This window comes from Cydia pomonella, chromosome 22, assembly GCF_033807575.1.
Source record: "Cydia pomonella isolate Wapato2018A chromosome 22, ilCydPomo1, whole genome shotgun sequence".
Lineage (NCBI taxonomy): Eukaryota > Metazoa > Arthropoda > Insecta > Lepidoptera > Tortricidae > Cydia > Cydia pomonella.
The window spans coordinates 2887633-2914238 of NC_084724.1; the positions used below are offsets into that span (position 1 = coordinate 2887633).

The 26606-nt window shown below is 38.4% G+C and overlaps 2 protein-coding genes across 4 annotated transcripts in view; both read left to right on the forward strand.

Moving 5' to 3' along the window:
• The window catches only part of LOC133530459 (rhophilin-2-B), a 214470-nt gene extending 199215 nt beyond the window's left edge, over positions 1-15255 (forward strand). For all 3 annotated transcript variants that reach the window (XM_061868371.1, XM_061868373.1, XM_061868372.1), the window contains exons 6-16: positions 884-1025; positions 2184-2275; positions 3113-3262; positions 4006-4155; positions 5277-5355; positions 6484-6594; positions 6837-6954; positions 7626-7759; positions 8555-9144; positions 11922-12074; positions 12414-15255. In XM_061868371.1, coding sequence (XP_061724355.1) covers positions 884-1025; positions 2184-2275; positions 3113-3262; positions 4006-4155; positions 5277-5355; positions 6484-6594; positions 6837-6954; positions 7626-7759; positions 8555-9144; positions 11922-12074; positions 12414-12614 — 1920 coding nt within the window. In that variant the 3' untranslated portion in view covers positions 12615-15255. The remainder of the gene's footprint in view (positions 1-883; positions 1026-2183; positions 2276-3112; positions 3263-4005; positions 4156-5276; positions 5356-6483; positions 6595-6836; positions 6955-7625; positions 7760-8554; positions 9145-11921; positions 12075-12413) is intronic.
• Positions 15256-16036: 781 nt separating this feature from the next.
• LOC133530458 (uncharacterized) lies at positions 16037-25611 on the forward strand. The gene is made up of 3 exons (XM_061868370.1): positions 16037-17174; positions 19084-19175; positions 22284-25611. Exons 2-3 carry the CDS (start codon positions 19116-19118, stop codon positions 25458-25460), a joined length of 3237 nt encoding a protein of 1078 aa, XP_061724354.1. The 5' UTR covers positions 16037-17174; positions 19084-19115; the 3' UTR covers positions 25461-25611.
• Positions 25612-26606: the final 995 nt, after the last annotated feature.

Sequence of the window (26606 nt, forward strand, 5' to 3'; positions counted from 1 at the left end):
GCGTCGTATGCGTACCGTTTTTGACGCATGCTCCCCACACCGCTGCTTAAAAACGGTGACGGTACGGAATCGCAGTGACGTGCTTCACGCGAATCTTTTTTGTTCGCAAATCTTTGCGTAAAAAACGCTGCATTTACAAAACAGTTGCGTGTTTTACGTCACCGGTGTGGAGTCTGCCATAAGATCTCCGTGTAATATTTTTTGCAATTTTTACGCAGATCAATTTACGGTGCGTCAGCGTATTTTAAGCAGCGGTGTGGGGAGTATGCGTCAAAAACGGTACGCATACGATGCGTCACTGCGATTCCGTATCGTGACCGTTTTTTAAGCTGCGGTCTGGTCGCACCTTAGCACCATGAGATTGCGTTATTTGATCATAGAGTTCGTATGACCTCATTGACCACGTCCGGTGTCCATCATGAGATGAGCCCGATGGTGCCATGATATTGCGCCGCCAAGTTGAGCACAGACATACGACAAACAATTCTGGAAATATGGCAGATCTGTGAGATAGTGAGATTATATTGAGTCAGGTCGGTGGTGTTTTAATGGTCGGCACATGAGGAGATTTAATGGACATAATTTAGATAAAACTGGAGTACAGAACTCCAAATATTTCTGCATAGCATAAGAAAAAAAAAGTGAGATATGAGTGAGTTAATGTGTTCTCTCTTTCCAGGAAGTGTAGGAAGGGCTTTCAGAATTACATTGATTTTACTCTCTAGTATTAGACTAAGAGTTAGCCCCGGGAATTATAAACGATTTAAAGAACAACGAAACCCGTTTCAACGATATTCGATTGCCATTTTTCGCGGCTAGCTCTCCTAGGTCTACATGAATAAACATGGTAGGAGTGAAAGTAATTCATGGTGATTTTTTGCAGGCAATCCGCACTCCAGTCCGCTCGACGGCCGGCGTAGGTCTCCTCTTCAAATATTACAACCAGCTGTACTTCATAGAACGTCGGTTCTTCCCGCCCGACCGTTCTTTGGGAGTCTACTTCGAATGGTTCGACTCTTTGACAGGTAAGGCCATCTAGTGATAATTAAATAAAAAATTATAATTGTTGCTACTGAGCGGTAGGTGGCGTTAGGATGCTTGACTTTTCATTTTTACCTCCTAGTGAAAACATTTAACGAATAGGGTAGATAGTATTAGCAGCTCTCCCTTTCATATACTGCAACCAGTTGTACTTCATTGGACACAGGCGCGGATACAAGGGGGGGGCCATAGGGGCAATGGCCCCCCCCTAAAACCCTGGCTCTCACATAACTAAATTGAGTAACATTTTTTTTTACCTTATTTTCTGTGCAAAAATATATGATTTTCTCAAAATGGCCCCCCCCTAAGCCAAATCTTGTATCCGCGCCTGATTGGACATCGCTTCTTCCCGCCTGATCGATCTTTAGGAGTCTACTTAGAAATTTGGTTCGACTCATTGACAGGTAAGGCCATCTACCGGTGAGTAGGGAAAAGTTGCAAAAGATCATAGTGAACAGTAGGTGGCGCTAGAGCTTGACTTTTAGTCTTTACCTCCTTTACTATTGAAAACATTTAGCGAATAGGATAGGTACTATTAGCAGCTCTCCTTTTTAAATACTACAACCAGCTGTACTTTATAGAACATCGGTTCTTCCCGCCTGACCGTTCTTTAGCAGTATACTTCGAATAGACTCTTTGACAGGTGGGGCCATCGAGCGGTCGGTAGAAAAGTTTTTGAAAGTTGTTACTGAGCGATACGTGGCGCTAGAGGTGTACCTATGTTGGGTTTTTCAATGGTTTTTCACTTCCTTTTCTAGTGATGACATCTAGCGAACATAAAAGGTGGTATTGTAATTGCTAGTTTGTTGCCCGCTGCCAACTGCCACTAAGCACAATACAAAAGACAAAAAAAAGGTGTTACTCTATTACTGAAACCTAAGAGAATTTGAAATAGAGGTGGATTGTCAAAGTAAATTTTGTAGCCACAGTAAGTTTACTGCCATCTTTCGACACATGATTAAAACTTTTAAAACGCCATCGCTCGAAAAGATATACCTTTGGCCTATGATCTAGTAGATGGCGCCACTTTTAGATATTTAACAAATTATACACATATCAATGAAATAATAACGAACAAAGTCAAATGCTGCTATAAGTACAAACACAAACATAATGCTAATTTAAATCATTTACGATTTCAGGAGTGCCGTCATGTCAGCGGACGGTGGCGTTCGAAAAGGCGTGCGTATTGTTCAACATAGCTGGGATTTACACACAGATTGGCGCTAAACAGGTGCGTTTAAAGCTCATTAAACCTTAATTAAATATAAATATTATAGGGACATTCTTACACAAATTGACTAAGTCCAACGGTAAGTTCAAGAAGGCTTGTGTAGTGGGTACTCAGACAACGATATATATAATCTACAAATACTTAAATATATAGAAAACATCCATGACTCCGGAACAAATATCTGTGCTCATCACACAAATAAATGCCCTTACCGGAATTCGAACTCAGGCCCATCGGCTTCGGCAGGGTCACTATTCACTAGGCCAGACCGGTCGTCACTAATTAAACTGATACTCAAGATATATTGAGTCTTTTGAAAAGTTTTCAAGATTTGGCTGCGATATATTTTATTATGCAATAGACAAAATAACATGCAAACAGTTCTACTGTCTCTCTACCGATGGTATGTGTTTTAGTCGTTAGATGAATCTGACAATTGCCTACTACCAGTTCGCCGGCCGATATCGACCTGTCAGTTATTCGCAAAAGCTGACAATCGCGAATAACTGACAGGCCTATGTCGTTCGGCTGCTGTAACTGCTTGTGGCCTCTTTGGATTTCAAAATAAGAAGACATCTTGAGGATTATTAAAAAAAAGAGTACTTAACTGTTTTTTTTTTATGTGTATTTTTCATTTTCCGTTAAACACTTTGGGGGCGCTACTGTCTCTCAACAGCCCTAAACTTATTGTTGTAAAAGCGCGGAAGGTTTTATTTTCTGAATTTATGGCAGTAGCACTACCATAATTAACTCAACAAATCTAAAACCGTCTTAAGGAGTCGGAATTCGCTTGGAGTTTGGAGTAGAAGCGTTATAACAGCCGTATGTTACTTGCAGGAGCGGCACACATCTCTAGGCCTAGATGGTGCGGTGGACGCATTACTAAGAGCGGCGGGCACCCTCCGGTACATCCACGAGAACTTCACCAACGCGCCCTCTGTCGACTTAGCGGCGGATACATTGCTGGTGCTCGCTGCCACTATGACGGTAGGTATTAACAAATATAATTTATTGGAATAGATAGGTAAGTAAGTAAAGTCTAAGTAAAAAAGTGAGATGGCGCTGTACTGCGCCATATGTTTTGAGATCATTGAACTTTCAAACGTCAACTTTTGAAAATGAGAAGTTACCGCAAAATGGATGAAGCTGTACAGCGCCATCTCGATTACCTGACAAATTTGAAACACGACATACGATACGATACACATCTTGCTCAATCAATGTATCTTTGGTATTACTCTTAGCAACAAGTTATTTAACTTGTAACTTTTACTAGGTAAATAAGTTAAGACGAAAAAGACGAACCAATAAAGTTGGCAATACCAATACTGTTATTGTTCTTTTTCTGTCTGTACACAGACAGTTTGGGCTATTTGATTTGAAGAGTGCTCGAATCGATGTACTTAGTAGGTATATATAACATAAATATAAAAACAAACTAACTTTGATCTCCTCCATAGGTTAAGTAAAATAATAATTATAATATATTATACTTATGTGTATTTAAAAATAATGTTCATAAATGGGTACTACTATATTTAATAACTTTAGTCCTAGCTAGCTATAAGAATACTTGCAATACCCTTTTCAGGGTGCCATGTGTTTCTATAATTTAAATGTTAATAACTATGTACCATGGCTCGCAATGAACGATTTCTGATTTCTGATGTTTCGAAAAATCCTGAGTTAAATTTCTTCTAAGTTTGTTGACAGACTATTTTTTTTTGCAGGCCCAAGCCCGCGAATGTCTGTTCGAAAAGCTGCAACTCCAAGCGCGCGAGTGCGGACGCGGCGAGCTGCGGGATGATCTGGACATGTGCCTCGACTTTGCGCAAGAGGCGGCGCAATGCGCACATACTTATACGCAGCTATATCAGAAGGTACACAGATAACTTATATTTGTTGTTTAATAATTTAATTTACAGGCTCAAACCCGCGAATGCCCATTTGAAAAGCTACAGCTTGAGGGTGCCTAGCATCAAAGAGAATTAAGAAGACCAAGAGTGCTCACTATATACAACGGTTTTCTTACCAAGAACTAGAGCTGATGGTCCCGGGTTCAAATCCTGGTAAGGGCATTTATTTGTGTGATGAGCATGGATATTTGTTCCTGAGTCATGGGTGTTTTCTATGTATTTAAGTATTTATAAATATTTATATATTATATATATCGTTGTCTAAGTACCCTCAACACAAGCCTTATTGAGCTTACTGTGGGACTTAGTCAATTTGTGTAATAATGTCCTATAATATTTTTTTATTTATTTATTATTTTCGTAGTCTACGTCTAGCGCCAAGTAGCGGAATTCTCAGTACTGCTACTCGACAACAGATGTCGCGGCAAACAAAAAGTCTAATGCTCAACGATTTTCCGATAATATTATAACCAGAGTAAGCGTAGGAGTTGAAAATAGAGTTCCGATTACAATACAGGTTCCGGTTACAGTTCCGGTTACAAATAGAGACATTAGCGTTTTGTTCGCTATACGACATTTCGACACCGAATTTTGACATATCTCGCATGTTAGTTTGTATCGAATGATACGGAAATAGGGCCCCGACTCTAGTTTGTCTTTGAATTAAAAAAAAACTACGAATGCGTGACATGCGTTTATCTTTTAATTAGTTTTAAGTATAAAATGAACATGTTTTGTTGTTTTGAAAGTAACTATAGCAAAAATTTCGTGTAAAATGAGCGATAAAAATATTTCGGTGACGCCACCACATATCCGCGAGTTCCGCCAAGAGAGCAACGATGCCCTGTAATTTGGGTTAGTGAATATATCGTAGAAAGTTTATAATATGTGTGTAGATAAAATAGTGTATATAACTGTACATAATTAGGCATTAAAATACACGAGTGTGGGTTTAAGAAACGAACGAAGTGGGTTTCTTAATAGGATCACACGAGTTGTTTTATTATGTAGCAGTCACATAAACTACTATTATGTTACTATACTTTATATGCTATTTATTTACGTACCTAAATGTGATTTTGTAGATGCAGACGGAAGGAGTCTTTAACTATGTGCCATACTCATGGGTCTCTCTGGTCCATGTCAAGACTGAATTCTATAAAGGTAAACTAACATGTTATTTATTAGTAATTTATTTATTTATTTTAAACTTGATTGCTTATAAAAAAAGAGTACAGCAGGCGGACTTAATGCTACTCTGGGCATTCTCTATCAGTCAACCATAAGGCAAAACAGAAAAGCGTCAAGGTGGATGCAGTGAGAAATAAGAAAAAAAACCGTAATTTATGAGCGACGTAAAATTTCTATATAAATACTAGTTTCTATTACTATAGTTTTATGACTATTTAAAATAACTTACTTAGTTAATATGTGAACAAATGAGAAACTTTAAAAATCACCATTCAGAGCAAAATTTATTGTTTTATTATAAGATATAATACGTGGGTAATTTCTAAGAAATAATTATTGTGTCCACGAGTGTGAGAGTTGCAGTTATGTGTAACATGTTCGGATTAATCCCTGCCGCTTCTTTTCGCCATCGCCCTACGCGACAACATTTCCATCTTCACCACTTGGATGGTTGGCAGTCCTCAACAGTGCGTTTCTCTAGAAACTTTCTGCCACGTACAGCTAAACTGTATTTCCCGATCGATACGACCTTCAAACCTTCAAGAAAAGAACATACTCCCATCTCAAATCCGGCAACGCACTTACAACTCCTCTGGTATTGCTGGCGTCCATGGGTGGCGGTAATCGCTTACCATCAGGAGATCTGCTCGTTTACGTCCTATATTATAAAAAAAAAGTTTCAAATTCTAAGCACGAATTGATCTTTTAATTCTACTAAGACGCCCCCGATGTCCAGTTCTTAAAGTGAATCTTATTTAAAAAAAAAACATTTATTTCAGACCTTGGTCCATACAGTGTTAGATATACTTACTCTAAAAAAAAATATTATTATTGATATAAATTTAACATAAAATCAAATTACATTAAATATTTTAGGGTTTAAACTGGATCCAGGCACATACACCAGTAATAACTACATACACTCATGTGTCATACTCATGTGTATGTAGCTACCGCTGTGTACCCTGATCCAATGCACAAGAAGCTGACTGTCCAGCCTGTCAGCTATAACTGCCAGGAGACCGTTGCGGCTATCCCGCAGGCGCCGCAGCGCGGCCGCGCAGCGTTATATAGAGTTACTTAGATTTGTGTTGTTTTCAGCGCTGGCGCACCAATACGCGGCACTGGGGCTGCTCCACGCGGACAGCACGCCCCGCGCCCGACAAAGAGTCGCCGCACTTTATACTAGCAGCGATCGGAACGTTGACAATGGTAAATAAATAATCCATTTACCGTGTATTCTATCGTAAACTCGTAATAGGTTTTCATAGAAACCAGCTGGGTCTCCCAATGTGCGTTTGTGTACATCCCTTGTTAACAAGAAACATTTAAATTATAAAAGATAATAAATTCATAATCCACATCCCACTTCTATCTTCTGCGAACTCAAATTCTTATTACCTGTGCAGCTACTCAACATTAGATGGCGCCCCTAACTATACTAACCCCAACAGGTTCAGTATCCAACACCAAGATGGACGACGATCTGGACTTCATGGTGGTGGGGCGCGCGCACCTAGTTGAAGCGCAAGCGTTGTACGAAGAAGCACAGAGGTTGCAGAGGATGTGTCGGTGAGTGCTTAGTCTTTGAAATAGATGGCGCTAGCTAGATGAGTAGAAGAGTATCGCTCGTATTTACGATAGATGGCGCTGCTACAGTCATCATGGTATGATACAGGATCATCATTGCAAAACCGTAAGCGGAGAACTGAGGATAAAGTTACACCTTATAAACCTTAATAGCTACAGGTATGCCGAAATAAAACGGTCATAACTGACCTTTTCTCTGTGGCTTTCGGTGGGTTTTGATCGAAAAAAAGAACAAAAAGTTTTATTTTATCTTGGTTGATAAAAGTGGGTAGTGACCCTGCCTACGAAGCTGATGGTCCCGGGTTCAAATCCTGGTAAGGGCATGTATTTGTGTGATGAGCGTGGATATTTGTTCCTGAGTCATGGGTGTTTTCTATGTATTTAAGTATTTATAGATATTTATATATTATATATATCGTTGGCTAAGTACCCTCAACACAAGCCTTATTGAGCTTACTGTGGGACTTAGTCAATTTGTGTAATAATGTCCTATAATATTTAAAAAATAAAATAAAAAAACAGGGTGAACTAAATATTTAAATTATATCTTTGCACTAAAGTACTTCGGGAAAATATATAAAGTTATTAAACACGAGACTTCGTTGTCGTCTTTATAAATTTAAAGTCGTAAATAACATGATTTTATTGTGCAGTGAACTGCGAGGCAAGGAGCCTCTAGCACGAGTAATACGTGCTCATGCAGAGAGGGCTGCCCGAGAACGAGCCACCCTAAGGGACTCACCGGACCTCAGCGAAATGGAGCTACTTGACGCACCAACTATTCTGCGTAAGTTACCATAGTATAATAATTAGTTATAGTTACTTCGTAATAATTTACTGATACAAAATGATTTAATTAAATATTTTTTTCACCATACAAAAGCCACTTCTCGACACTTTTGTACTACGTCGGTGGCAAACAAGTATACGGCCCGCCTGATGTTAAGCGTCTCCGTAACATATGTACGCCTGCAACTCTAGAGGAGTCACATGCGCGTTGCCGACCCTAAACAACCCTCCCCCTCTCGTTGAGCTCTGGCAACCTTACTCACCGGCAGGAACACAACACTATGAGTAGGGTCTAGTGTTATTTGGCTGCGGTTTTCTGTAAGGTGGAGGTACTTCCCCAGCTTGCTCTGCTCTAGATCTGGAATTACATCCACTGGCTGTGCTCTACCACACAAAGTGAGATAACATTCACAATGCCCATACCTCTCTTTTGGACGTAGTTTAAGGACGTACCCGGGTCCAAGTTTGTTCCTGTATACTTCTACCTGCCACTTACGTGCCAGTACTAATTGGACAGAAAAATAGTAACTGCTGTCTAAAACCTCCTGCTTTAAAGCCAGTTTAAAATCGTGTAATCAACACAACCAATGATTGTTATTACAACCTAATTTTAAGGCAGCTATGACTAATCTGCTAAAATAAATGCCAGTGACTTTTTTTTACCCTATTTACAATCCTTTTGTCTAATATGGAGCCAGACTTTTATGTCTGACTTGAATTCCCAAGTCAAAACATCATCAATAACAAACTTCTTAACATATATGTCAATTTGTAATGCAAACCCTCATTGCAGCTTCATCAAAATTCCAACTGTCCCTAACGCCGCCAGACTTCGCGCAGCACCGCGTGGACGACCTCTTCAAATCCCTCGGCCCCATCGCCGTGTTCTCCGCCAAGCGCCACTGGAGCGCCCCCCGCCTCATCACACTCCAAAAACACAGCAGAGACAGCTGCAGGAGAATCAACAGCAGAAACTATGACCTTGAGAAAAGATCAGAGAAACGAGACCGTTCCGAAGACAATAGCGCTTACTACAACTCCGTAATCAGAGATGAGAATTACGAAGACTACGAAAAGCAACTCCAAAGAGTCATGAAGCAAAACGGGGTTTATATAAACAGTTATAACAACATGGAATACCATCCTAAAGTTTTAGATTACGATAAATATGACTATAGAAACAATGAAAGCTTTATAAAGACGACTACGGAAAGTGTGAATGGGAAGTTGAAGAATGGGAGAGAAAGAAGAAAGGAGCCATTGAGAAGGGTGGCGAGTGAATATAATGTGTCTAATTCGAAGGATGAGGACGGTTTCGGGTTCTCTGTGAGAGGCGACGCGCCGGTCATGATTGCGGCGGTTGAACCAAATTCTTTGGCTGATGTAAGTATTGTGAAAGAACTATTTGTTTTTGTGAATACATACCTAGTATTAATCCTAAGCCAAGGATACAAATTGATTAGTTAGTTAGTTAGTTAGTTAGTCCTTCTAGGCTTTTTCCACATATCAACGACCATTGTGCCTATTTTGTGTGAAATGAGGTAGCGTTACTCTAACCACACCAGCTCCTCCACAAAGCTTAGCAATGTTTTCAGGTTGCTAACTGCCTCTCTTAGTGTGCACGGAGTCCCTAGGTATGTATATGCTCCTGTATACTTCTACCTGTTTGCAGTCTAGGAGAATGTGTTTTGTTGTTTCCTCTTCTTCTCTGCACATGGGACTCCGATTTACCCACATTGTGTAGGTGTTTGATACAAATTGATTATTTCGGAGCTAAAACTTGGTAGTTTCAATAAATCTGATTTTTCATATGTTTAACCATAACTCCACGGGACTGTTTAATGCCACGACCGCGAAATAGATAACGCATGCTTTTGTGCTCAATTTGTGTTTTTGGACTTAAGGTATTCTTTTTTTTTTTTTTTTTTTTTTTATTGGTATTCAGGACAACAACAGCCGTAGATATACAATTTACATAGGTATTTTTACATAGTATTAGGCCAATAACAGTTATCCGTTGGGTGCAAAATAATATACAAATATAATTAGTTAAACAAAGTAATAATCAAAGTGAAACTGTGCAAGCCCACAGTAACAGTAACAGTAGGTGATAATCAACATGAAAATTGAAGTTAGAGGTAGGTACACATGCTTGCATAAAGTTGATAGGTGTGCATTAACGTTAATAGTTGATTTAATTTATTTATATTGCTCTTGTAAATAATTTAAGTGATCACGCTTTTACCCAAAGCTCACTATTTAGCGCTCCTGTAAAGTAACTGTTTTACCTACTACATGGGACCATCCCTTGCATAAGATACCAAAATTTGTATTATGCCAAGACGCCAATGATGAGTACTCCTACAGTATAATATAGGATTAACATTTACAACAGTGTTTGGTTAATCTTTAGAACCTATTAAAACCCAAAATAATTATTATATTCATCTTTTTTTGTTAAGTAATATATCTAATACGTCATTTTTAAATTTATTTTTAGGGCCATTAAAAGGATCCGTTGAGTCAAATTCTTGATTGTAAAGATGGGGAATGCGAGATAGTACGGCATTTGCGCCGTAGTTAGTTGAGTGTAGTGGGACTTGAAAGAGGGTGGTATACCTGGTGCGACGTTTAGGAACCCGAAATAATATGCAAGACAGTAGCTCAGGGCAATCAAGACGGCTTCGAACGATATCAAAAAGGAGGTTCATGTCTGCCAACTTGCGTCTATTTTCAAGTGTAAGAAGATTGTATTCATGGCAGCTGTCAGAGTAAGAAGCAAATGAATTATTAAATTTGTAATTTAAATGGTTAATAAACTTTTTCTGGATTCGTTCGATGCGGTCTTTGTGGGTGGAATAGCAGACTGACCAAACAGGGGAAGCGTACTCAAGAACGCAGCGTACGTATGCATAATAAATAATTTTTAAACTTAGTAAACTACGAAATGGTTTGCAGGTTCTCATTAAAAATCCAAGGTTACGATAGGATTTATTTACTATTAGGTCAACGTGGTTTCTCATAGTCATTTTGGTGTCAAGCATCACCCCCAGATCCCGCACTACATCGACTCTCTGGACTGTGATGCCGTTAAAATGATAGGAAAAATTTATAGGTTTTTTTTTGCGAGTAAAACTAATGCATTGACATTTATTGATGCTGATTGTAATCCTGTTTTCTAGGTAATATTTCATAAGATTAGTAAGGTCACTTTGCAAGAGCTCACAATCAGCTAATGATTTAACACGCATGTAAACTTTTTTGTCATCAGCGTACAATAAATGGTGAGCATTTGTGAAACATTTGTCTATATCAAATATGTACGCGTTATAAAAGAGAGGGCCAAGATGAGAGCCCTGGGGCACGCCAGATGATATTGCAATATAGTCAGATCTGAAACCCCCCAGAACAACAGCTTGTGAACGATTTCTGAGGTATGATTGAATCCACCGGAGTAAGTCACCATGTATTCCAAGCGTCTGTAGTTTTGAGAGCAGGATGGCGTGATCTACACGGTCGAAAGCTTTTTCGAAGTCCGTGTATATCACGTCAACCTGACCACCTCCTTCCATTTCAGTAAGAACAAAATTTGTGAAACAGGCTAGGTTAGAGACAGTGGAGCGACCTTTAAGGAATCCGTGCTGCCTGCCGGAGATACCGCGACTTATTAGGGGATAAATATGATTAAAAATAATTAACTCGAATAGTTTACCAATGGTGTTGAGAATAGAAATGGGTCGGTAGTTATCAATTTTAGACTTAGAACCTTTTTTATGAATGGGAATAATGTGGGCTTTTTTCCAAATAGTAGGGAAAATGCAGCTCTTTAGCGAGTTTTGAAACAAGATTGATAAAGGAAATGCAAGTGATTCGGCACAAGAATATAAGAAAATTGGCGGGACGCCATCACAGCCAGGTCCTTTGGATTTATCAAGTGCTTTTAAGTGTTTGAACACAGACTCACCCGTTATGATAACTGCTGATCGAACGGAACTGTATTGAGGATTATTCTCGGGATTAAATGAAGAGGCTGCGGGGACGAAGACACTTTCAAAGAAGGCATTAAAAGCATTACATATCTCTTTACCCCCACTTCTTCTTTAGTTCATTTCGGCTAAACCTTCTTACTCAATTTTTTACAATGATAATTAATGACTTAGATCGGCGGCATGCGGGAAGGTGACTTCATCATCTCAGTCGGCGACAAAGATGTGAAATGGAGCTCTCATGAAGAGGTGGTCCGACTCATTCAACAAGCCGGCGACTTGTTGGCGCTCCGGCTTGCCACCCCCATGGATAAGAGCTTGACGAAGGTACGTAAAGACATGAACATAAGTAATGAATATATCTAGTAATAAAACAAAACTACTAAATAATAGAGGAGCAATTATCATGTTCAAGAAAATCAAGTAGTTCTTATATTGAATGTGGTTTTACATACCAAAAGGACTTTCGTGCATTTTTATTACTATAGGAACTGGCAGCTATTTCATGGAAAGCCATGAATATTCAATAGCCAACTACGTCGAGAAAGTGTTTAAAGCACTATGAAGACAGTGTTAATCTAAGCTTACAATCGACGGATAGCCCAATAATCAAACTATTATCTTTCACTTACCGATAGATGGCGCTGATATCAATTTTTTTTTCAGTCGTCCCCAGATATCCCTCGGCAGTCCAACTCCAACCAAGGCTCGGTGTCGGCGGCCTCCACGGCGTCGAGCGGCTCCACGGCCGCCACCGCGCGCTCCTCCGCGCGCCGCGCGCCCTCCTGGAACCCCTTCCGCCGGCACACCGCCAGGGACAACAGCTCGCATAGAGGCTCGCATACGAGCAACGTTATATTTCGGTAGACGTCCTTAATGCGCTTGTTAAAGTTTGAGAAATAAAGGTATTGAATAACGCCATCTGATGACTCGTCCGAGTGAACCGTGGCCAAAAATAAAGACTACAGCTTGCACATAGGAGCAACCTTATATTTCGGTAGACGTACTTAAAGAATTTGAAAAATAAATTTGGTATTGAAGATAACGCCATCTGGTGACTCATACTAGGAAGCTTACTTAGCGGTCAAAGATACCGCCATCTTGTGACTAGTATGGGAAACGTTATATTTTAGTAAACTTAACAAGTCTATAGTCTGCGGTTAATGTTTCTTGAGATTTGACGTATCTACAAACACCGAAACGAGTTTTTAAGGACGTATGAGCTCTTAAACTAGGGTTACAAATGTTACGATAGATTTTGTAGAGGGAGGGTAGGAAAGAGGTTAAAATTGAGAGGTTTTAGACAAAAGGGACCTTACAGCATGTGCTCACTCGATTACGAGACGCTAATCGCACTAATATCCCTTTTCACCAAGAACGCCACTTTTGTATTTAACATTAAATCAGGGTTATAAAATATTTGTGGCATACAGCATTGTTAGAAATCTGTATCGAAAAAAGAAACGGCACATGTGTTTTCTGGTTAGTTTCATTTGAAATAAGCAGTCAGTAACATTAAGAACTTCAATTCAAATAAATATTAGTTTTAAAATAAAATGTATACGCAAATTATCTATCTTATAAAACATCCGTCTAAATACTATAATAAATCCGTCCATATTTTAGACTGATGTTTAAATACTTAAAAAAGAATGGTTCTTATAAAAGGCAGCGCCACCTATTGTCAAAATTCGTACTTAATCTTCTAATGTTATTTAATTTATAAGGTGTGATAAGCAATGGCATATGCAACTATTATATATTTAGCTTCCTAAATATATAGTTAGACTATTGGATTCTTGATTAAGGCTATGAAATTCCAAAGTTAAACTAATTCACGATTGAAGCACTATACTGACTATAAGACCTTGTTTTCTTATTGGAATATTATCCACATATAGTATTGTGTCCTTTCAATGGTTCCTCGAATACACACAAAATAAAACAATAATTTTAAAAAAAAACTTTTTAGTCTATGGTCGCGGGTACGATTATTTTGTTGTATACTTCATATTTCTTCTACTGTACTTTGATTTCGTAAAATAGATGACGCTAGCAAATACAATAAACGATAAAATCACCGATAGATGGGGATACTTAAGTGATTTATTCCATAGATGGCGTTGAGCTTAATAATATAAAGACGCCATCTAGTAAGTGATTTAATGATAGCGCCATCTAGTAAGACAAAATTAAAACTTCGTTACCTTTCTATCCTATAAATACAGTCGGCAACATGAAATATTGGATATTTTTACTATAAGCATTCGAAAGATTTTTCAATCGAAATCTGAAGTAACATAACATGAACATGATTGTCTAGTGAAATGGCAAATTAAACTTGAATAGCGTATCTGTTCAAACGTAAACAAGGTAGTTACTGAATATCCAAATTTGCTCGCTTTACATTTTTCCTAGCGCCATCTACCGGAGAATTTAACCAGCATTAGCAAAGCAGCAAAATCCTAATAGAATGCTGACTCTGTCCACTGGTATTGTTGCCGGCTGTACTTTTTCTTTTTATTTATTAATTTATTCGGCACGTGCAAACTGCCAAGTCTTTGGATAACTAAGACGAACGCAGTTCTTGGATTCGAATGACATTCTTCTTATTTAATAATTCTATTTCTTCTTCATCATTTTTCCTTATCCTTTTTTTCAAATAAATGTTGATTTACACAATATTTTATCTAGGTACCCTCAAAATAGGAAGCATTGAATGCAGTAAAATAATTATTAAAAAAAATACAGTTTGGCGAACCATGATGTCACGGCCCTACAGAAAAAACGGGAAATTCCAATTTTGTGCTTTCATTTTTAACTAGAAAAAATGATTTGTCAAGCTATTTATTATTTGTATAATATATTTTCCTTTCTTACATTTAAAGGCCTGTCCAGACGGGATGATCAAATCGACTGATTAGACCAGAAAAGAAATTGGCGTCAATCCCTAATTTAATCACCAATTTTAGATTTATGGTGATATTTGAGCCCTCTCAATAAATAAAAAAATGCCCCCAAACGCAAATAGCTAGCGACACAAATTGGTATTCTTGTATCCGCACCTCCATTTTATCGGTAATATCGGTCATAATCGGCGGTCGAAATCGGCGAGCCAAATTGGAGTTTGCGTCCGCACCACCTGACCAGGCAATTTGATCAGATTAGCGAAAATTGTTCCCGTCTGGACTGGCCTTAATGGTTTTACTGTGCACTTTTTGTCTATTTTCACTACAAAACATATCGTATAAGATTATTGTAAGTAAAAATGTATATGTCACAAAATTCAGTATTTATAAAATAGATTATTTTTAATTTTGGTTGTGATCGATCTTCACGTAAGTATATTGATCGCACCCAAAAATATAAAAAAAAAAACCTATTATTTTAATTTTACTCGAGTTTATTTTTGTGTATAAAGGTAGGATAGGAAAATGTATATCATTGTAAAAACAAAAAGATGTATAGATTGTTGGTTAAAGTGAACAATAAAGTTTGTTTAAAGGCATTTTCTTTAATTTTTTCACAATTAGATACCCTATACAATTCTATACACAATAACCCAGTGGGCCGATTTCATATTTGCTGTCGTTATTTTCGTTAGATCTCCATAATTTGGTGGATAGCTCCCTATTCTGTACAATATAAACATAATTTCACCATTTTCTCCTTACGTCCTAAAAAATCTTTTTCATTTCTCAATGTGATACGTTTCTGCACTAGAGCATTTTCCATTTCAAGTACCTACGTAATTTTTTTTACGATATGCAATTAAAATTTGGTATTAAATAGATTTGTCAGACAATTTCTAGTCTGATATTTAACTCCCCATTCCATAAATAACGATACATTTACTTAAATTGTTAATAGGGTTGTTTCCATCTACAAATCTTAGGGCAGAATAGCATCCCAATAAATTCTTATGGATTATAAGAACATGTTACCTTTAGGGGACCTCTAATGACCATATTTTTGTAAGTATTGAATTTAAAATATCTTTTAACACACGTCACGTGACCCAAGTGCGGTTATAGGTCAAACCGAGAGTTGTGACGTCATCAGAATCTTCAATGTCGTTTCGTTCGACTTGGGTTACGTGACGTGTGTTAAAAGATATTTTTAATTAAATACTTACAAAAATATGCTCATTAGAGGTCCCCTAAAGGTAGTTTAACATGTTCTTATAATCCATAAGAATTTATTGGGATACCTACTATTCTGCCCTAAGATTTGTAGATGGAAACAACTCAAACAACCCTATTATCATTGTTCCAGTCTTCGAGCAACACCGGCTTCCGACACGTCGGAAGGGAGTAGCCTAAGCGATATCTTACCGTACAAATCTTTCTGCCATTTTTTTGCGGGGGGAAACGTGCACACAGTCGCACTTCTCAGTCTTCTCACTCACTACATACAAAATCCAATCTGTAATGACGACAAAAATACATAGAAAATGACACACGTCAAAGACAAATCTTACACAGCTCGATCTCTTTTTGTGTACGGACGAGTCACAACATGCACCGCCATAGGTACAGTTGTGTTGTGCCAGTACTTTGGCAGAGGGGAAATAGTATGAATGCTGTCTCCCTTCCCTGTTGCTCGAAGGTTCCAGTCAGTTACATTAACAAACTAATTAATAATCTGGAAGTTACGAAGTAACTAATTAATCATAGATTTATGTGTGATAGGTCAGTGTAATTAATAATCTGTGGTTCCAGTGAGTCGCGTGTATGAAAGATAGAGGCAAGGAACAGAATCTCCATATTCTAAAAGTGTCCGCCAAAAAACCATATATAGGTGGCGCTACAATACCTAGAATACTTGAGAAAAAAATCTAATCATATACAGCGCACTTCACTCCGTCAATACCGCCTATATAGCGCTACTCTGGAGAGATTTGAAACTATTATTACTAAACGTAGTGATTATATGCTCTTTGCTATTATTTATAGCTGACAGCAGGACACTTTTGCAACAGTTCTGCCTAAGGAGATTTTGTTCCTTGCCTCTACCTTCCATAGTCGCGTGTTTACAATAATAATTATTTTGTGAACATTTTATAATATCTCGAGTTATTTATAGCTCTTTGATTGACACTTAAGCCAGGCTTGCACGTTTTTATTAACATTGCTGCAGAGTCGGCACTAGCCAGCATACACGCAGAACCGTCATAGACATACAATATAACAGAACCGTGAATAAATACCTTTAGATTTTTTTTATCTTGCAACACAAGCTCTTATTTCTATCCGTTATTTTCGTTTTTTTTTTTTAATTTTGGCACAATTGGCACTTTCTGCACTTTCGAGCTTCGGTAGTTGAGTAAAAAGAAAATAATTTCAATGTTCTAAACAATTATAGCGAAAAATCTAAACATACAACATAAACAAGACTACATCGGAGTAGCAGTTGTTGGAAAAAATAGTAAGTAACTTTTCAAAGATATTCTTATAAAGTTAAAATATTTTTCAACAACCTACACAAATTTGCAAAATGACAAAAATCTTAGCGAAACTCTTTATCTTACTTAGCGAACTTTAGTGGATTTTTACCACGATTCACATAAGATTCTCTATTACTATACCGTATTTTTGATAACTGTTATGGATTTCGGTAAGTAATTTTGAGCTTTTTGATAAAAACTTGCCAAGGCCATATTGCAAGTTGAACACAACTTACACAAAACAGCGTAAGTGATTTAACCGATAACCAAAGTAAGCAGTTGCTTAAGATGGTATCCAGGAGGGTTTTAAAATGAAATAAATAAATATTATAGGAAACTTTTACACAGATCGACCTCAGGACTAGGTCAAATCTAATGGATTATTCTGAAGATATAGAGACACTATTGCATTATACCATAGGCCTCAGGTACAGAAACTCTTTAACAACCAACCCCAGTTCCTAAAAGCTTATAATACTACGTCCAACCCAACAATATTTTTTTTATATTAATATCATCTTACAATTCTTTATGTAATCAAAATCAAGCATTAATAAAATAATGACAAGTTCATATCCGTAACGCAGGCTTCGTCAGGACGGCACAACCTTAAATCAGCATCAGACATTGTCATTGCACACAAACAATAAAGCTATCCGCAACAGGCTTTGTAAATTTTTAATACACATTTTATTTAAAAGGACCACCCCGAATTGCATCTTATTCAAAAGTTGCCATTACGCTAGCAGCATACTCCTCAAACAGACTAACATTTGTTCAGCGACTTTTAAAAGTAACTTGTATATTGATTTTTAGTGTATTGCAAATTTTGTAATGTTTAAAGCATGACAACATCAGTTACACTGATGACAGTGTACATTGAAGACAATATTTAATTTTTATGAAGAATAGGAAGTCTATCTTCATAATTTTTAAAAGTCACTGATCAAATGTGGGTCAGGTTAGAAACTGTAAAAACAAGTAGCAATTAAAATCATTGTATTATGTGTATATGTTAAATCATTGTACAGGTGACACAGCTCAGGTAAGAAAGCACATCAAATATTTTTTGTAGGCATAGCAATCGGTTAGATTAATATGTTTATTCTCATTTCTTTATTAATTTTATTTTTCTTATCCTTTTGTAAGAATTTGATATGTTTTCTGAAAGATATTTGTATGGTTTGATATGACATATACCTATATATTTTTTTATCAAATTTCCAAAAAGGAAAGTAGCTACTGTATGTAATTGCGTGATTTCTATAGTAAACTGAGTTGTACTTTTTTTTTCTTATTTAATGCATATTAATTATAAGATGTAATGTTTTGAAACGATGTGCCGCCGAGTTTCTTGCTGGTCCATATTGGGATACCCTCCTCCAATTGAGGGGGGATTTAAATCTCGGGTCAGAGGTGTAGGGTTAGAGCCGGTGTAGCTTTATTTAACGTTCATAAGCGCATTGTAATATGCCTACTTGAATAATAAACTATCTTTATCTTTAGTTTGAGGAGTACAGGCTGCGGTAAAAATTTTGTGTTACAGGCCACACCCGGTATAATCCTTTAATGTTTAAATTAGGACTTATTCGATAGCATACTCTATGTACTCAACTCTAATTTTAGATCGTGCACCATGAGTACCATGACACTTCTAACAAAAATGATATCCCTACTACATTACTTAATACTACATTCATTAAAATCAAAACTTAATTTACAAGTAGACAGGGCCCAGAGCAATAATAAAAAGACAAACATTTTTTGCAGAGTTATTTATCACAGAAGGAATGTGCCTGTTACTTATTTGACATGTTGTAGTGTTTAGGGTACAACCTTGGCAGTCAAAAGCTTTATTCCTATTCTTACTAAAGTTGTCTTCAATTTCAGGCTCTGCTTAAGGCAGAATATTCACTGCAAGAATGTGCAAAAAGAAGGCTAGTGACTGTCAGCCGACAGGAGACAACGCCCCTGTAGAAGAAGTAAGTTTTAACTATCACACAAGGGTAAAACAATCAAATAAAAGTAGATTGTTAACCAAGGGTCGAAAGTGAACCATACCACCCGAGATTTCGTTCGAGCCCCAATAGTTCGAGGCTGAGATGGTTACTTTTACCCGAGTTAAACACTCTACTTTTCGTTTCGACTATGAGGAGACAAAAAATGTAGGTTTATTATAGATATACAGTGTGTCCCTAATAGCCATTGGACATAGCCGAAATGTACATATGCATTAGGGTATTTAGAACCAGGATTAGGAACCAGGATTTAAACTAGGGGTCACCATATGTTCAGCGTTGGAGGTGATGGAGACCGAATCAAAGCAGAGAATTACAATAGTTATATTTAATGTTAACAGAAGGCTAGTTGAAAAAAGTGATTTAATCTATACACATGTAGAAGCTTATATAGTCGCGTACAGCGCCACACTATGGATTGTTTATGAACTATTGCATACATTGATATGGCTAAGCTTAGAGAGCAAGTACACAAGGTTTCGGTAGATGTCACCTTAAAGAGGTTGATTAGGTACATTTCATAGGTGGTGCCACCTACCGACGATAGAGAGACTTAATCTATCTAGATTAGGTAAGTAGGTATTTAGGTATGGTAATAATATGGTAATACCTAAACTTGTTAAGATAGGTCTTAACAGGAGGATAGGCAGGCCTTTGACCACAATCGCACCAGTTCATAGATTATTGCAGAGGTTCCCAATCTTTTCAGTTCGCGGCACACTTGCCAAGTCTCCACCTTCCCATACAAACGAAATTTTGTTCTCAAAGTTTCTCGTAGTTTTAAACCTGTTGGATTGTAATGAAACTTTGCAAATGCACATATTTAATATACATGAGGTATATCTAGTCCTGTATTTTGTTTATATAGCTCCAATTCATAAAACAAACGAAATAATGCAAACAAGTTTTGTATGAAAGACTTAAATTCACTGTATGGTTTTAACTGTGGTATCTGAAGTTACATAAACTAATTACAGGACTAGATACTTTATCCTATTGTAAGTACAAAGTTTCAGTGCATACTAGCTAGTCTTTTTAAAATGAGAGCGTAAGGGTCGGTTCACACCGGAATGGCAGCGACGCGGCGAGCACTTTTAGTGTGAAATAATTTCAAACTTTATCCACATATTTCAAAACGTGAGGATAATGTGAGAAAAACCGGATGTGTCCCCATAAGGCTGCATTTCTACCAGAGATGTGCGAATAAGCTGAGCAGTGTGAGCAGGGCCGGATTTAGGGGAGGGCAACCGGGGCTACTGCCCCGGGCCTCCACAAAAGAGGGGGCCCCCCACAATAGAGAATTCGGTAAATTTACCATTTTATTTGGAAAAAATTTGGGGCCAGGGGGCCTCCACTCCTTTATTGCCCGAGGCCTCCAGACCTCTAAATCCGGCATTGAGTGTGAGGATGCGTAGCGAGGATGTGGAACGTTGTGAATGTTTCCACGAGAGGTATGCGAGGATGCGTGGCGAGGGTCTGGAGCGGGCTCTTTTCAAATAAACGAGCAGGGTGCGGTGAGGCAGAAGCGGAGCGCGCGCGCCACTGGTTCCTCCACGCCACAACACATTCCTATTCCTCGTAGCACATCCCTTACAACACATCCTTCATCATTCCAATCACATTCCTCGCTTGTTTTGTATGTACAAAAACCTCGCTCCGCTAAACTGTTTCTACTAAAGCTGCGCTGGGCGAGAACAGGTAAATCAAGTGTTTCTATTGGTTCATGATAAACACGAAACTGGAAAGGCAGCCTAAGACCTACTACCCAATCAAAAATTTAATACATTTTTGAAGGTCGTGTTTGGAACTTGTGAAATGAACGTGTTGTTCGTGTAACTTGTGAAATGTTTTAACTGGGGCTATAATGTTGATGTCAACTTTTAGCTGATACACTAACATTTAACAATAAAAAAGTACAGGTCAACGACCTCGTTTTCGAAAAAAAAAAATTATAAAAAAAGTACATTTTTGAAGACAATTTTTATCTTTGTTCTCAATTCTCGAGTAATTGTGGAAAATTTTCTGTAACATTTATGCTTGAAATTAATGCCCTAATTCATATGCATAACTATTTCTATATTTTTAATGTGCGATAGGTAAATGGACAGATAATGGTACATTAACCAAGTGCAGTCGTGTTTGGCAGCATGAAACTTTGAAGGGGTGCAGTTTTAAAATGGTTGAGAAAAAACATAGGTATGGGGGGGAGATTTGTCGATAAAATTTGTCGTACTATACGTGGTTATCGGCTTGACTATACGTGGACAAACACATTGTATATGTAGGTATGCAAAATTTCAGCTCAATAGGAAATCGGGAAGTCAAATTTAGCTTCCTAAAATTTGACCCACACTTAAACACAACACACACACAAATTTTCAGGTTAATTGGAAGACGGAAAGTGGGTCAAATTTAACTTGCAAGATTTGACCCGTACAAATATAGTTAGATACATACTTATTTGCAAGTTCAATAAAAGCTTGTAAAAAGGGATATGTTGGAGTTTTTTACATTCACGTTCACGCTGCCAGCTGACGGTCTTTTCCGCCGCGATACAACCGGCTGGCGATTATTTTTAATTCACAATAACGTCAATAACATCTAAACGAACACTAGATATTATTATAAACAGGTACTAACATTGACATGTAATTTTGAAAATTTGTTCTTTAATCTATCAATTTATAATAATGTTAATCAATTTTATCAATTATCTAATATAATTTGTTGTAACGTATTGTTTTGTATGATCCTAGGTCGAAATAAATGATAATTTAATTTAAACTATGACAAAGTTTCAATTGGAAGGAGTTTTTATTTTGTTTGAGTGGCTGCCGTTCCTAAACCTACCAGCGGAGCGACAGCTGACGTTTATGAGGGTTCATTATAGATGTATAATGAACCCTGTGGTGATGACCCTTAACCACTTAAAGAGTTATCTCATCCCGATGACTGACGAAATTAGCGCATGGCCGGCGGTCAACATTTATCAATTCTCCACTTGGATTGGTCGTGGTCTGTGTAGAAAATTAAAAGCCCTGTTACAATTTTTAAATATTTATAATATTTCAGGGCAATCTTGCGAGTGAAGACGAAGACGAGCCAATGGATTCCGACGACGAATATTACTCCGAAACCAGCTCCGACGAGGGCGCCTCCGAATCCGACGCGGACTCCGCCACCGGCAACCGCATCACCCCCGACATGATCGTGTGGCTCATGCTTAAGGAAAATGGGATTATCACACAAGAAAAGTATAATGAAAAGGCTGAATTGTGCGAAGAAGATATTAAATCGCTGATCCCTAAACTGCCTAAAGCGGAATCATCTGAATTGTCGGATGATGAGAGTAGAAAAGGTGAAAAATTATTAATAGCATTTTTGGGAAATATGGCGCGGATCAAAGCACATGGGAATAATGGGAATGCGGGAGGTGGAACGAAAGAAATGACCATAAATGCCGCTGAAAATAGTGTAAATAATGTAAGTAAAGCTAATGGCAATGAGGGAAGTCGAAGTGAAACTACACCGACCGAAACGACCAAAGCAGTCGTCGAAACCGCTGTAAGTGAAGAGAAAAAAGATGTAACCGAAGATAAAGCGGCTAATATTGAAGTTGTAACAACAGATAAGGAAGAAACACAAGAAAACGTTAAAAAGTCAAATGAAAAAGTAAACAACAATGTGCAAGAGGTACAGAGGTCTATGGAAAGTAATGAAAAGGAATGTATTGAGAAAGAAAAACGGCCAGAAACGGAGACATCATCTCAACATGTTATAAATGAAACTGTTAACGAAGAATCTGTTTTAAAGGAATATACAGTACCAAAATGTCTTAAATGTTGTAAAATTTCATCATTAACGGAAACTAAAGCTGATAACAATAGTCAGGATGAAAATAATATTATGACTAGCGAAAACAACAAAAATCTGTTGAATAAAATAGATAAAGAAGCTGTAGAGACAAATGAAAATCAGCAACAACAAAATATTAAAATAGATGCAACATCAACAAACACTGAGGAATCTCAAAATATGGATGTGAAATCAGATAGCAAATCTAATCAAGCCTCCAACAAGAAAACTAGGAGCTTCAAGTTTATTCTTAAACATCTAGAGAAAGAAAAGCGAATTTCCAACGTGTACGCAGAATATGTTGACGTTCTGGAAACGTATGTGAAAGATTTAGACGAGCAGTACAGAAACAACAAGGCTAAAGATAAATTTGATAATCCTTCCAGGGAGTTAAAAGAGTTCGCTTTCTTCCTGAATTTTTATTCGCCATCATGTTATAAATATATCGTGGAAACCTTCAATACTCCTCTACCCGAACATAAGGTATTATGCTCGTGGTATATGAAAGATGATGAACAACCGGGGCTTTCCGGAAGAGCCTTTAGGATCTTGAAGCAGAAAGCCGCTAAAAAACGGCTGACATGCGCCTTGATGTCGCGGGATATATTTATGAAAAACTACAGTTTGGACTACGATCAGGTGGACTACGGCGGTGGCTGCAACTACGTATACACCGACAAGGCGGTCATAACGTTCGTTTTCGTGCTAGTGAGCCTAGATGAAGCCTGGAAGATACCTATCGGCTACATTTTCGCCAAACGCATCCCGCCAGAGACACAAGCCGAGTTCATAAGAGTCTGTTTGACGCAATGCCACGAAGCTGGCGTGGACGTGGTAGCGGTCACGCTCGACTCGCTCACTCCTGCAGAATTCTTGGGATGCTCCTTCCAAGATGTAAACAATTTGAAGACGGTCTTTAAACACCCTATATGTGACAGCGAGGTGGCAGTGTGGATCGATCCATGTTTAGCGATCCGGAGCGCCCGGCTCACGCTGAAAGTCAAAGGGGTTCTACACGACGATGCGGGAAATAAAGTACGCTGGAATCTCATCAGGGTTCTGAGAGGTCTTTATTCCGCTGAAACGGTAGATTTCGAGAGACCGAAGTTATTGCAACTACGGAATCATATCGCGAAGGTCGGTCTCACGACGGAGATTTTCAGCGATAGTCTGGCGCCTGCCCTGCAGCTCTGTGAAGAACTATTCCCACACTATACGGGTGACACGGCACCTACACGAAGGTACATTGAAGTCGTAAACGCGTTGTACGATATTCTCAATTCGAAGGTGACCACAAATTTGGCTGATGTTGAGCAACAATTGAACGCGGCGAAAGATTACATGATATCTCTATTTTGTAATCGCAAGAATGCTCTGTCGCGTTTTGACAAGGAAAATCTAACCGTTGAAAGACTTCAGTTCCGATCTTTTGTGGAAGGTAAACCGGCGTGTGGATTCATCGCGTTTCTAATTTGCATCGAAAGTTTCAAGCACCTGTGTACGACTTTAGTTGAGAAGGAGCAGAAAATCGTTAGCTTGAATCCCCACCGTTTGTGCAAGGACCATGTCGAAAATTTTGTAAAGAATTTAAGGGCTTTCGACCGCTTGAATCCTGAGGATTTCAACGGCGTCGCCTTCCAATCATACTACGATTATTTGTTTGATGTTCTCGAGCAAAATCCAAACTTCTCCGACAAGAACGTGAAAGTGGAATACTGGATGATGAAGAATAAGCACTCGCCATTGGACATTATTAAGCTCACATCGGGCAAGCGCGCGTTCGACGAGGTCTACTCCTTCCAGTACAGCAGGTCCAGGAAGCTGCCTAAAACTACCCACAGCGATCTAGCGACGAAGCTAGTCCGGGAGTACTCCAAAGCTATGGATACTGAAATGGACCTGTCCACGAGAAAGAACATGGTCGGGTACTTAGCCGGTTGGATCGCTGCAAAGTTCGCAAAGTGCCTGAAATGTGAAGTGTGTATAGATTCGATGTGTACGGACAAGAAGCAGTGGTTCCACAAGTTTATAACCTCGACGCATCTGAAGGGGGTGTGCCTGCCCAGCGAGGAACTGTTTCGAATTTGCTGGGAGTGCGAGCGAGCGCTCCGGATGAAGACTTCACCAGCTCGGCTGCGGGCCTGGCTGCTGCGGCAGCTGGCGCACGCGTTCCCGTGGGCGCGCGGCGGCCCGCACCACCCGCTGCACCGCGTCCAGCTCGCTCGCGCCGTCCTTGCCAGGTACGTCCCCTTGCGAGTCCCGGCGCCGCTGAATGCCAGAGACACGCAGCGAGTCACGCAGATGTTTAGCGTGTTTACTTGCATTCAAAGAAATTTCCTCCTCAGCGAATTGTTACAGATGAGAACCTTCGCCTCTGACGACGAAGTAGATTAAACTACGAGTGGAATATTACAACAAAATGCTGAAAAGATCTTTTACTTAGTCAGAAAAATCATAGAGAAATAATTAAGCACTTCATACATCAGTTTTGATACCAAAACGCTTATTATTTACGTAGCCGACATCTAGCATCGAGTAGAGGAATCAGTAGCTACTTGACAATAGACGTTGCTACGAACGAAAAGTCTAATGCTCAACAATTTTCAGCTAATATTAGAACGGGATTAACCGGAACCCTATTTTCAACTCCTGCTTGCAATATTAGGTGTCAATTGTAGAGCAATACAATTTTTGTCAGTCGCGACACTTGAGGCATCTAGTGTCAAGTAACGGTATTGATAATTCCGCTACTCGATGCTAGATGTCGACTACGTAAATAACAAGCGTTTTGGTACCAAAACTGATGTATGGAGTGGGCACTCTATGCTTACTTATTTCTCTATGGAAAAATGTAAAATCCTTTAGAAATTCCATAACCAATTATGTTGATTTTAGTACCTCGGAAGTTGAATGGGTAGCTGTTAAGATTATTCCATAGAGAAATAAAAAGTAAGCATAGAGTGATCACTCCATACATCAGTTTTGGTACCAAAATACTTATTGTTTTCGGAGTCGACCGTAGTACCGCTAATTGACACCAGATGTCTCGGGTGACGAAAATTGCATTCTCAACAAATTACACCTAATATTACAAGCAGAAGGAGTTGAAAATAGAGTTTCGATTAATCCGGTTATAATGTTTGAAAATTGTTGAGCATTATACGTCGCGACATCTATTGTCAAGTAACTGTACTGTTAATTCCGCCTATAACTACCTATGCGGCCTCACCATATTTTCATAGTGGCACGCGCCTTTGCGGTTTTTAAACAATAGATAAGACGATAATCCGTAGAAGCTCATGGAGAAAAATAGAAACTATACTGATAATTCTACTACTCGATGCTAGATGTCGACTACGAAAATAATAAGCGTTTTGGTACCAAAATTGATGTATGGAGTGAGCACTGTATGCTTACTTCTTATTCCTCTACGGATTATACCTAATAACTGAAAAACAGTTCATATGTTGTGCCAATTATTTGTGTTCTGTTCAAAATTATATTATTATATTAAACAACAAAGATTTTTAGATTAGTAAA